The 13,320-nt window shown below is 41.1% G+C and overlaps 1 protein-coding gene across 1 annotated transcript; it reads right to left on the reverse strand.

Annotated features, from left to right (window-relative positions):
• Positions 1–1,616: 1,616 nt before the first annotated feature.
• On the reverse strand, positions 1,617–12,017 carry LOC141763309 (uncharacterized). The gene is made up of 17 exons (XM_074627878.1): positions 11,831–12,017; positions 11,167–11,214; positions 9,988–10,082; positions 8,101–8,128; positions 7,744–7,876; positions 6,507–6,741; positions 6,131–6,275; positions 5,902–5,998; positions 5,738–5,800; positions 5,340–5,542; positions 4,954–5,082; positions 4,459–4,646; positions 3,726–3,880; positions 3,367–3,612; positions 3,112–3,274; positions 2,517–2,645; positions 1,617–2,283 (listed from the first exon to the last, which is right to left on the reverse strand). The coding sequence occupies exons 1-16, from the start codon at positions 12,015–12,017 to the stop codon at positions 2,550–2,552; spliced, it is 2,211 nt and encodes a 736-aa protein (XP_074483979.1). The 3' UTR covers positions 1,617–2,283; positions 2,517–2,549.
• Between the last annotated feature and the right edge of the window lie 1,303 nt (positions 12,018–13,320).

Raw genomic sequence — 13,320 nt, forward strand, 5'->3', positions numbered from 1 at the left:
GAGAACAATGGAAATTTGTATTGTATTGTTGGCAGATGTTCATTTTTGATAGGTCCTCACTCCTGTTACTCAAACTGTTCTTGATCAAAGCTATGAAGGATGACAAGGCTTGTCTTGGCTTGTGATCCAATCAAGTGCTAGTAAATGTCTGGAGAAAAAAAGGTGATAATATAACTTTACGTCTGTCAGAACGACAGAGAAGAGAAAGCACAAAGAAAAGGGGATATTAGGGTGATCAAACCTTAGTGATGCTGCACGAGTGGGTCACTTTTTGTACCATTTGAGTGGTTTCCCTATGTGAAAAATTACCCAATGAACCGCCCTTCCTCTCCTTCTATTGGTATGGAGACGAAGAAGAGCTTGACAGGCCACTCAGTAGCCTCGACCACTCAACACACAACAATACAGGACTGATGACAAAACCAAACGTCTTTGTCATGATATAGAAACTGTGCTTTTGGGTTCACATAGCCAACTAATAAAACTGAATGCTTCTGAATTTTTCTTCTCACACGTGTCTTCAGGCACATCAAATAACAGAGAGGTTCTGAATGCTTTCCATGCACCGCAGTACAAACCCAATAATGTCTCCTGTCATGTCTGGAATCACACGTTTCTATTCTAGACCTTTTTCTTTTTAAAGTGGCAGTAGGACGCATATGTTTGGCATCATTGGGCAAAAATTCCATAATAACCTTTCAGCATATTGTAATTCAAGTGTTCTCAGAGAAAACTAGACTTCTGCACCTCCTCATGGCTCTGTTATCAGGCTTCAGAAAGTCTAGCCCGTGACGGGAGACTTTGACCAATCATAGGTCATTTCATTGAAAGAGCGTTCCTATTGGCTGTGCTCCGGTCATGTGACCAGAACTTGGCGTTCCTTCACCAGATATCACAATGGCGGCAACGTCACAAACTTTCTCATTTTACAGCTAAACCGTGCACTACAAGATGATTCTGAGAACATTTGAGGAGAGTATTAGGCATTAACGTAACAGAATATTGATTCATATTTGATCAGCGCTGCCTAGTTTGACCGTTTGGTCGGAGTTCACGAGTGATTGACAGCTGGCTCTCATAGACGGCAGATGGACAGCAGACAGATCAGCTCTGACTGCTTGTTTTCCTCCGGTCTGTGAAATCTTGCAGATGCCGTTAGGAGCACCAGAGGACACCGGAGGCACATGATTTTTTTCAGGTTACCTGTTTCATGAACTACTGTCACAATATAGCGACCGTTTTATAAAAATAACCTTTTTTTAATCATATTTGCCCATAGCCCATATTCTCCTCAAATTATCCGGCAAATTTGATCCAACTAAATTACATTTTGCACATAAAACAACTGGGCTGTCCAGATCAAAAACAATGTTTGGTACAAAATCTGAACTATTGGGCTGTAATGCTTAAAAAATCGATGCGGAAACAGGAAATTAGTTGCAAAAACTACATGCGAATTTGGACCTTCAGCTTCCACAGATGGTATTCTACTGACTCTGTAGCGCAGCTCGTGCACACACACACACACACACACACACACACACACACAATTTGCCAAAGGTTCAAGAAAACAAGATGAATGAATAAATGACTGAAACTCATGTTTGTTTTCCCAATCCCTTTATTATATTTTTGGGGGTTTTCTTTTGCTAATAGTAATAGTAATAGTAATAGTAGTAGTAATAATAACACAATAATGGTACAACAGCATGCCTCAGTGTAATAACAGCCTCAATTCTAACTGACAATCTTCATTGTAGTAACTTCAATCTGATAATCACCATTTCAATGTTTCACATCAGTATTTTCCTTCTGCTGGATCTCAAAACCTTCTTGCTGCAAAGCTTCTTTCAGCTGAGCCTGATAAACGTTTTTAACTTCATGTCACAAGAACACAGAAATTCAGTTTCTGCGTTCACTAGGTAGCATTTAGGCTCAAAGTAGTCAGTTAACCTTATGTTAAAGAATAAATGATATATATTTTAAAAGAACCCACAGCCCTAGGAAGTAATGCATTCAGTAAATAAAACCCTGAACCCTTCTTTGATTCTTCATTGCACACTTCACTTCTATTATTTCACCGAAATAAAATTTGCATGAACCATTGGATTGAATCAGCACCCCACAGGTTCTGCAGGAATAATATATGCCATCATCTCAGGGGGCTCAAATGAAGATGATATCTGCCAGCATTGTTTCACAGAAACGATAACTTCAAACATTCTTTCAAAAGCAGCGAGATTTCAGGCTCCTTGTCGGGACGAAGCTTAAATCAGGAATCACCTGAGAAAACAAAACTGTGATGAGTCATTTATACTTTAGATTAAATCATCTAATATCTAAGAGTCAGATTGCCATTAACTTTCCTGATCACATTCCTGCTACTGAGATGATATGAACCCTTTTGGTTTCAATGACCCCATGACCTTTAGTCTAGCGCCACCCACAGGACAAACTTTACGTTCTGACTTAAACAAGTAATTCATTCATTAAAAACAAATTAAATTCATACATACCATGTAATCAATCTAAAGGGGAGCTTTCTCTACCTAATTACTCCAGGCCATAGTGATGAGGGCTGGGTTTCCATCTGCATATTTAGACCTGTAAGATCTGCGCTTCCTGACACCACCTCCGCCGCAGGACTGTAACACAGAGAGGATGGTTAGACTTCAGACAGCCGGCTTTACGAAGGTCAACACTTTGTGAATATTTAGTTATATAAATTAATTATATAGTATACATTTTTTACAGGTATAATTCTTTCTTATAATCGAAGATACAGAAACTTATTTCTGAATCATCTTTTTAAACAAGTTGATTGAATTTAGAGGCTGGGTGAAATACTCTTAATTCACTGCAAAATACACGTTTTAGTTTTTTGCAGGTTAAACTGTGCAACACTTTATGAAGTACTCAGCTCCACCTCAGCCAACTATGCTGCTCACATATTAAAGCATCAGTGCTAATAATCCTTTAATATATATATCACCATGAAAGGAACCATATAGCATACTGTAATGAGTACTTTTCTTTTGCTACTTTAAGTTTCACATTGTTGTATTACTACTGTTACTGATGTAAAGCAGTATTTTCTCCAGCACTGCTTACCGGAGCACAGGATTGACCATGTGTGGGGCACAGCTCCATCTGGCAGTGCAGATAGAGTTCACTAGTTTCCCCAGAGAACTGGAACATGTTGAAAGAGAAGACGTTGGACGTTCCCTGTCCGTTTCCCACCATGGTCACCGTCTGGTCAGCGGGGTTCGGGCATCTGCTCAGAAACAGGAAACAGACATGATGACATCAGTTACATCATCAGTTGATTCTTACAGCCGCTGACAAAGTCTCAGAGGTTTTTCTCACCCGTTAATGACGAGGTCGTATCGCAGACTACTATCAGGTGACGGCTGGCTGGTTGCCCAGCAGGAGTCGGTCACTATGGCAACCATGTTGCCGTCCAGCCCCTCCGTCTTCAGCTCCAGCCAGATCTTCTGGTTCAGCTGGATCTCGGTGCTCGGCCCGACAAGCTGCATGCGGCCGGGGTCGGTGTAGGCGTTCATCATCACAGTGTAATTCCAAACTCCAGATACAATCTTCTGCACCACAGAGCTGGAGAGGAAACACACACAAACACACACACACTCTTCAGCTGTCTTGAACTTTAACTCCAACAAGCTGCTGCACATTAACAACCAGGTGAAGTTCAGCCGGCCTCCACACACCTGTCTTTGATCGTGAAGGACACACTCTTGATTTCTGGCTTTGTGTAGAAGCAGGAAAAGTCGATCTTTACTTGGTCGTTGCGGGTGATGACGCCGTTCATGGAGCCGTTCCTCGTCACGATGCTGTTCTTGTACATGATTTGGCTGTTGTTTGTCTAGATTGAGACAGGAACACAGACGTTTGTTCAGGTGAAGAAAACCCAAAGAGTTCATGTAATCACAGCAGATTATTTTCATATTCACCTGTGACATTTACAAACAGAGAACAAAGTGCTTTCACAGCCCTTGTTGGGGTTTAGAGTCCATCTCTTTACCATCCAGTTCATAAATCACATCTATATTTCTATCATAAATAAAGAAAACTAGTGGAAAATGTCCTTCCAGTATTTAGCCAAAGTTAAACAAGGTGAGCCAATGTGCCCATCAATCACAGAGAGGCAGCATCGGTGGAGAAACCTGTTCAGCTCTTTTGTTTGCTGGATGTGTAAATAGGCAACCGTCTGCTGCCTCCAAGTGGCAAACAAATCACTTAATGCAGCTTTAAAATGGACCTCGTCACTCTCTGTGGAGTCACTCACATGCCACAAGGAAGCCTAACGTGTCCTGAAAATAACAATATATGGCATGCCTGGCTGAGACTTGTCATTACTTTGAGTCTACAGGGAAGTGATGAGCAAAGACAGCATGTTGTTTTGTGCTTGTTGAGAGCAAAAAACTAGAGCAGGGTACCCACCGTAACCTCCGTCCCACAGATGTTGCTGCTGTTGTAGCTGAAAGTCACCATGTGGGTCTGGTCGTCCATGTGACCTTTGCAGTTGGGGTCATTGAGTTGTAAGACGGAGTAGTCGATGCCTTTGTCCTCCATCAGACATCCAGCCAGAGTAACAGTGGCAGAGCTCTGCGTGCAGACTGTCGGCTCACCTGAACACCCAAAAATATCACCACATCAATATGGATTCATCTGCAGCTGAGCTATTCGATCAATAACAGCTAGTTTGATGTTATCTTTTTAATAAAATTGATTTTATTCTGAGCTGTTAAGGAGGCAGAAATACGTCCAGTTTTTAATTCAACGCTAAAAAAAAATCAGTTTTTCTGCTTCAGTGACATTAGACTGAAGAGGCACGACAGCCTCTGCACCAAACCACACAATCCAAACAGCTGTGTGCCTCTGCCAGATGCCAGATGTGAACATCACAACCTTCATCACACAGTTGTTGCACTGTACCTAAAGTGTTTCTTGCTTTGTACTCGGATGCAAACAGGGCCCGACATAAGCAGCGAGTTCCACCGGGCTTCTCTCCGCAGAACTCATGATCGCTGCAGTACTGGTGCTGACAGGCCTTAGGGTCAGGAGCTACACACACACACACACACACACACACACTCATGAGCTTCACTTCCAAATGAACGATGAATGACATGACAATAACATGTTAAAGTTTTGTGATGAATATATTTTATATAACAGCTCTCTATAGAGCAGACGTCATGACACTGAATAAAAACTACTACTAATAAAACAACTACATAATACTAGATTAAATAAATAAATGTCTCTCGCCCCATCTCATCGTATGAAACATAACAAGTGAAAGTGAATGAGGATCTTACGGCAGCCGGCCATGGACCTCCAGTCCTCCAGTATGCCGACTCCTCTCAGGCTGCAGGCCTTGGCGTAAGCCTCCAAAAACTGGCAGTTGAGACCGTCCACCGGCGGGTAATTGCACAAAGTGTTGGTGCAGGCGGTTATGTACGGCTCTGGGTCAATGCTGTCGTGACAAGCAGCGAAGGGTGCCTGCCTCGTGAGATTACAGCTGTTCCAGCCATGCAGAGAGGAAGAGTGAGAGTCAATTACCAGTTTTGTGAACAGTATTATGTGTGTTTAGCTTCCAGAATCATCCCTGCTCATATGACCGTGTCGTGGCATCATAGAAATGTATGATGAAGAAGACTCGTTCCTGTTTGAAGGATGAAAGGAGTGGTTAGAGTTTTGATGGGTCAGTTCTTACTGTTCAGTTGAGCGGTTGCAGTCGATCGTACTGTCGACGGTGTCGTTGTGCTGAATCTCACAGCTAGGGGGCGACAAACAGCACAGATCATTACTCTTGAAACCTCTACAACATTAATAAACAGGTAATATCAGTCAGTGCATTACGTTAAGAATAAGTCGTACCCAACAGCACTGTAAGAGCTCTTCTCTCTAGGCAGGGTGGTGGTGATGATGGGATTAATGGGGTTGCCACACAAGCCCCCTAGAGGTTCAGCAGGTCCTGGTTGATGTCACAATTAAAGACAAATCAATGAACTTTCAAGCTAATAAGCACAGCTGTCATTCTGAAACTCAAACACTAATTTATGTAAATATGAAATATTTAGTCCAGATAGGATTTAGTTTTCTGTACCTGACACCTGTGCGGTGTTGCCATCAAAGAAGACTGTCATGTTGGAGGAAGGCAGCTTGGCAGTAACTCCAGTGTGGTCCTTGGAGAGCTCCACACCGTGAAACAGCTGAGCCGTGGCGTTGAGCATCAGAGCTTTGTTATCAATCTACATCACAGCAGATAGGCAAAGTGAAGGAAACACTGGCTTAAACATCACAAATACACACATACATGTGCTTTGCATGGGCACTTGTGCACTTTGTACGTCTACCCCACTACATCTCAGAGAGTGTCTTAACTTTAAATACATCCACACAAAGTAACGGTCATCAGCGACTGATCAAACAAGTCCATAAATACACTGTTACTTGCTCTTAGATGGATTGTGGCAGCTTACCCAAACTCTTCCACCTTGTTCCAGATACATTCTTACAAGTGGCCCTGGCAGCGAGATTGTCAAGTGGTCCAAAAATGACACATCTTTACGGCGTTGCTCCCGGAAACCCGCCGTGAGGGAGAAACTTGACTGATTCATCAGATTGTATTCACACCGATCCTGGACAGACTGGACTCTGTCGTGGAAATCAATGACGGTGGAGCCAGTCACAGTGCACACGAAAATGGGTACACACCTGATGGAGATGGAAAGGGACAGATATTTAGTGTCTTTATTTCTGAAAGCAAAACCCAAAGACCACGAAGACAGAAAGATATTGAAGACATTGTTTCCAGTTAATACACATTTGAGGAAAATTAACTTGAAATTTAAAGGGATACTCCACCAATCTGACTCATAAAGGTCAGTTTACTGGTAACTCAGCCTGTGAAAACACTTGTATCATCTGTAATAATATCTCTCTAATCACTCTAAGATAATAAATGAGTCTAGAATAAGAAATATCTTGAGTTAGGCTATTGGGTTGCATTATGGGAAATGTAGGATCCCGTGTTTTTAAGCTTGACTCTACTCGGGTCTGTCAGGATATCTCGGCCTCCGCTGCTTCCATCTTGACCATTTCTTTATATGTCCTGTGCAAGTCTCCTACTTTAAGGAGGAACAATACTACAATACTGCTGGAGCACCTCTCTGATGACTTCAGTATGTCTAAAGTGTGAAAATAATAATAATAATAATATAATAATAATAATAATAATAATAATAATAATAATAATAATAATAATAATAATAGTAATAATAATAATAATAATAATAATAATAATAGTAATAATAATAATAATAATTATAATAATTATAATAATAATATAATTATAATAATAATAATAATAATAATAATAATAATAATAATAATAATCATATTAGCGGTGTAAAAGATCTGGTTCTGCTGCATCGATTTGGATCTTTTTTTAAACAGTCCATCGTGACTCTGACAATGTTAAAAAATAATAATAATAATTGGTTGATTATTAGAAATAGAAATAGATTCATCAATGATGAAAGTAATCGTTAGCTGCAGCTCTAATCCGAATAATATCATAATTTTCTCATCAAGTCTTTGTTTTGTGGCGTTTGTCTGAATACAAGTCGCTTTCAGTCCACATGGTGCACTTCATTTAAATCAGTCAGTCAAACCTTTATTCAAGCTTTGTTCCAAATATAAAGCAAACATATTTACGTGTTGTTGCCTTGGCAAACCTCCTTGGGTCCACATGTACTGACAGTTCTGACGGCTGCATACGCATCACAGATGACTTTGGAGCAGGGTTCTGGGCTCGTCTCAATATCTGAACCGGCTGCGAAAGCAACATCTGGGAGGTGATAGGAGGGTTATGAAATTAGTTTAATATTAAACTTCAACATAATTTAAGAGAAGGAAGTAACAGCAAATACGAAATATCACATTTTTGTTCAGAGGATCCCTGAAGAGTCTCAGTCCCTTCTTTGGGAATCACCAGATTTGCATACCTGATACTCTGCATCCGCTTACATCCATGTAAGGGGTAGATTGTAGATCAATACCATTGATTCATACGTGTGCCGTTGACCGTTGCAGTCAGGTTCTAGAAAAGGATTAGACAAACATCAAGGTTAATACTGTAATACTGAGTGAACAGTTTAGACTTGAATCCCCCTTTTTACATATTTTCCTCCAGTTTTAGGACAGTGGGACGGTGAGAGCAGTGGTGGCCTAAGCTTCAGATGACCAGACTGGCAGGATGAATCTGAGTGAGGAGGCAAAGTTGCCCCTCCAGAATTATTAAAGATAATTATTTCTAATCAACGTCTTTGGCCACTTGAGGGCAAAAAGAGCCCCCAAACAAACAGCCCCCCTGGTCATGTGAGCCCAATATTCACTCTCCCTTTAGCTCTGGTTGGTCTCCACCAGCTCCTTGTTAGCTGCTAAACGTTACACTTTCTTCATGCGGTTTGGTGCTGGGCAGGTCGTGCACAGGGAGGTTATCACAGCTTGTTTGCTGAGGACAGCTGCCAGAGTTAGTGATAACTCTCTGTGGATTTACACTACCTGAAATTGTGGGACTGTGTGTAAAAAGAAGCATAATTCCTACACTGTTCATCTAATGTGGATGTAAATACCCTAAAAATAAAAGCTGAAGCACTTTGATGTCGTAATCACTGTTCATTTAAATCAGTGTGGAAGTACAGAGCAAATACTACAGACATGTGTCACTGCATTATTGGTATATCACTGCATTGTATATTATCAATGAGTGACTGTTTCTATGTGCTAGTCATCTCTGATGATGTCCCACTTAGTAGATCTCATATATTACAATTAGATTCAAGTCACAGATCATTTTCCAAATATACCCAGCAACATTTGAAAAACCCAGAAGGTCATATGAAAAATGTTTCCAGAATCCACTGCACAACAGAAAAGACTTTGAAACCCATTCCACAGGTTGCCATGTAGCCAAAAGTGACACGTTGCTATCAAAATATTAACACATTTACACAGAAGCATAACATTTTTAGGTTTGTACAAATAGAGCACAGAGATGTGTAAATTGTCGAGATGGTTGTTGAGTCTTTGAGGCTTCCTGTTAAACGACCTTCTGGCTCACAGACTCAACTGTAAAGGTCAAATACTGAGGAACAACTGGCTCTACTCTCAGGGACCAGATGCTATGAACTTTGCAGTGGTTAACTTCTGAAATCACAGCCTGAGGTCAGGATCAAGTTCACTTGTCATAAAGCAGATTGGTTTGAGGACATACGTCGCCATAGTAACAGACTCAAGGTCATCTCTGGGACCGAAGATATATCTATACTTACAACATTACCGCCAGTCCAAGCAGCGCCAAATATAGACACAGCTCCTTGATTCACAAGGTTGTAGTATTCCAAGTGCATCTGAAAGCATAAACAGAAGAGAGACAGAAAACATTAGGGAATGGTTTCCAACATATTTTAGAAATTAACTTAGTTAACAAAGTTCCCTTTGCCACACAATGTCTTTCAAATGTTCATGTTGTACAAAAGGCTGAACAGTCAATCAGTGTAAAAACATGGAACTGATGATTACTCACCAACAAAAGCTCAGATTGGTATAATTTCAGCTCAATTGAACACACTGACTCAACGGCCTTGGTGTTTGGGAATACTGTTTTTGAGCTCAAGACATTCGTCACATTCGCACTGTCCATTGATGTTCCCTGTGGTAACTGCAGACAGTCTTGTGCAGTTTCATTTTGGTCATTTTTAAAACACATTAAAAGACCTGCACTGAAGGTCACCTGTGAAACCAGAGAGACACCATTGATGAAGTATTAATATTAATCTTTTCAAGACTTTGACTCAACAGCAGCATAGTTTCATCTCATTAAACATTTAGTTAGTTACATTTATTGCTCCGTGTTTAACTCTAAGTGTTTTTTAATTACTCAAAAATTGTACTCACATCTATGTATGTGTAATTGCGTCCATAAAAGTTGATGGGACACGAGCTGATGTCGGTCGTGTCAGACAGATTGAGGTCGACCTGGCTGGCAGCAACTACAGCGTGAATGTGAAGCAAAACAAACATCATACATCAATCCATCACAACTTTACACTGTTTATTCCCAATTCACACCTCGGATTTAAAATAACATTCATCATCGTCATGAATTCTGGGTGTAAAAGATTAAATGAATGAATAAAATAAATATTTGGTAACACTTCATTTTACAGGTCCGCAACTTTCATGGTAATTAGGTGATAATTAGCAAGTAACCTATTTGAAATTTATTTGGAATTACTGCCAAATATTTACCTCAAAATATATATATAATATATAATATAAACATTATTTAATAATTAATACATCTCCAGGAAAAGGATACAAAGTTAATTGATATGCTTTATTTCCATGTCTGCTGATAAATAGATAATAATTAGCAAATAAATTCTTTTAAATTTCTTTAAAAAACTCCCTGAATCATTACGTTAGCTACCAGGTTACATTAGTGTCCCACAATGGTGAGATTTGTTCCTGATTAGAAGTATATTCTATTAGTTTTCCACCTCCGATGAAAAGCAGCTGCAGCCTAAGGGCCCTATTTTAACCATTAGATGCTATCTTAGCATAGAATTATTAAATAATATTTATGATAAAGTAATTTTCGATCAATTTTGAGGTAAATATTGGGGTAATTTAGCAGTAATTCCAATGAGATGTCAAATAGGTTACTTGCTAATTATCACCTAATTACCATGAAATTCGCAGTCCTGTAACATGAAGTGTTACCAAATATTTTCCTTCAGTGTGAATTACTATCAGAGCTGCTTTCAGTCTAACACAATTTTATTCATAAATGTAAGTAGTTAAAGGTTAAGCCCCTCATGAACAAGTGGAGGAATGAACTGAATCTATGACAGTAAATTGTCTCAACTTGACTTACTTACGTTGATTAAAAGGTACCCTCATTCATTTGTATTGATTTCATGGACGAGCACATGTTTTAAAAGTGTATCATTCATGAAATGTTTCTATTTGAATGTATGCAAAGAGGATTTTACTTTGAAACTGATTTCATCAAATACCTTTAAAATCAAGGTTGTATACTAAAGCACTGAAAACATTTCAATGGCTGCTTACCTGCCAGCAGGAGGAGCAGTGCAGCCGGCTTCATGATGGAGCCCCGAGCTGGGAAAGATACAGTTCACATAGTAAGAGACTGCAACACACTTCATTTAATCCCTTCAACAACACTAAACTCCATTCATATACAGTATAAGGGATAGTGCTCATCATCCTTTCTTGCATGCTGCATGGGGTTATTAAAATGTTACTTACTGTATCTAAAATCCATTAAATGGAGCCTGACTGATAATGAAGACTTTTTGCGTCTGAGTGCGTCAAACTTAAAGGTAATGAGGAAACTGAAAAGTGGTTGATGTTATGAGGAACTTCAGTTTCACCATAAAATATAACAAGAATATTTTACAACATGAAAGCTTTTTAAACGCAGCACAAAGGTGGACTTTATTCCAGTGTTCGAACTAAAAGACTCAACAACATTTGGTGCAGAATAAGGAATTAAAAGATCAGAAATACTTTGAGAGTAACCAAAAGAATCTCAGAATGAATATTTCCAAATCATTTTAATAAGCAGTGCAGTATTTTTTTTTTTTCCTGAAGTCACTTTAGACTCAAAATTAATTTTCTTGTCGATACACTGAGTTACCATGATGCATGTTGATAGAAGCAGAATGATTTTAAAGACCAGCGATCATCCTGTTGGTGCTTAAGCGTCGCCTACCTGAAGCCAGGCAGAGAGAGGAAGAGTGTGCAGCTTGTCTTACCGTCTGGAGGTCGGGTGGAGCAGCAGGGAGATGAAGCTCTGCAGATGGAGGTCGGTGATGAACCACTCTGGGACGTTTCTGCTCTCGGGCAGATGTGTCTGCTGTGTGTCTCTCTCTGTCTCTTTTTATACTGTTCCTTATCATTACGCCCCTTACATTCTCAAAAACTCCCCAAACTGGCTTTTTGTGATCTTTAGCAATCCGTTGTGTAACTTGCTTTTCTTAGTAATTATTCACAAAAGAATGCAGCAGCTCATAAAGTAAGAGCATTTCACAACCTGTGAGAAGCCCTGAGGAAAATACGTTCCTATGTGATCAACCTAAACATTTTTCTACCAAATCTCTGAAGGATGTTGATGTTTTTTTTATGGTAAATGTGTTTCAGCATGAACACATATTCTTAATACTGACACAGAAGGTTATACATTGTTCACATATAGGCAGAGATAATATGCTGTTGCTTCACGACCCAGGTCGAGAGGTGGGTTGGACCAGGGTCAATTTCAATGTGACTGGCACAACACCAGAGTCATTAACAACTTGGGAGGGAAAAATGATGTCAGTGGTTGCAAATGGGTGCCACAGGATGCCACAGTGTTGCCTCTAGGTGCCGAGGAGTGCCACATTGTTGCCACAAGGTGCCGAAGGGTGCCACGCTGTTGCCACTAGGTGCCACAGGGTACCATAGTGTTGCCACTAGGTGAGACAGGGTGCCACAGTGTTGCCGCTAGGTGCCGAGGAGTGCCACATTGTTGCCACTGGTTGCGACAGGGTGCCAGAGTGTTGCCACTAGGTGCCGAGGAGTGCCACAGTGTTGCCACTAGGTGCCACAGGGTGCCACAGTGTTGCCCCAAGGTGCAACAGGGTGCCACAGTGTTGCCACTAGGTGCCGAGGAGTGCCACATTGTTGCCACTAGGTGCCACAGGGTACCACAGTGTTGCCCCAAGGTGCCACAGTGTTGCCCCAAAGTGCCACAGGGTGCCACAGTGTTGCCACTAGGTGCCACAGGGTGCCACAAGGTTGCCACTAGGTGCCACAGGGTGTCACAGTGTTGCCACTAGGTGCCACAGGGTGCCACAGTGTTGCCCCAAGGTGCCACAGTGTTGCCCCAAAGTGCCACAGGGTGCCACAGTGTTGCCACTAGGTGCCACAGTGTTACCACTAGGTGCCACAGCGTTGCCACTAGGTGCCACTAGGTGCCACAGGGTGTCACAGGGTGCCACAGGGTGTCACAGGGTGACATAGTGTTGCCAGAGTGTTGCCACTAGGTGCCACAGTGTTACCACTAGGTGCCACAGCGTTGCCACTAGGTGCCACTAGGTGCCACAGGGTGCCACAGTGTTGCCACAGGGTGCCGCAGTGTTGCCACTAGGTGCCACAGTGTTGCCACTAGGTGCCACAGTGTTGCCACTAGGTGCCACAGGGTGCCACAGTGTTGCCACAGGG

The sequence above is a fragment of the Sebastes fasciatus genome, chromosome 24 (genome assembly GCF_043250625.1).
Source record: "Sebastes fasciatus isolate fSebFas1 chromosome 24, fSebFas1.pri, whole genome shotgun sequence".
NCBI lineage: Eukaryota > Metazoa > Chordata > Actinopteri > Perciformes > Sebastidae > Sebastes > Sebastes fasciatus.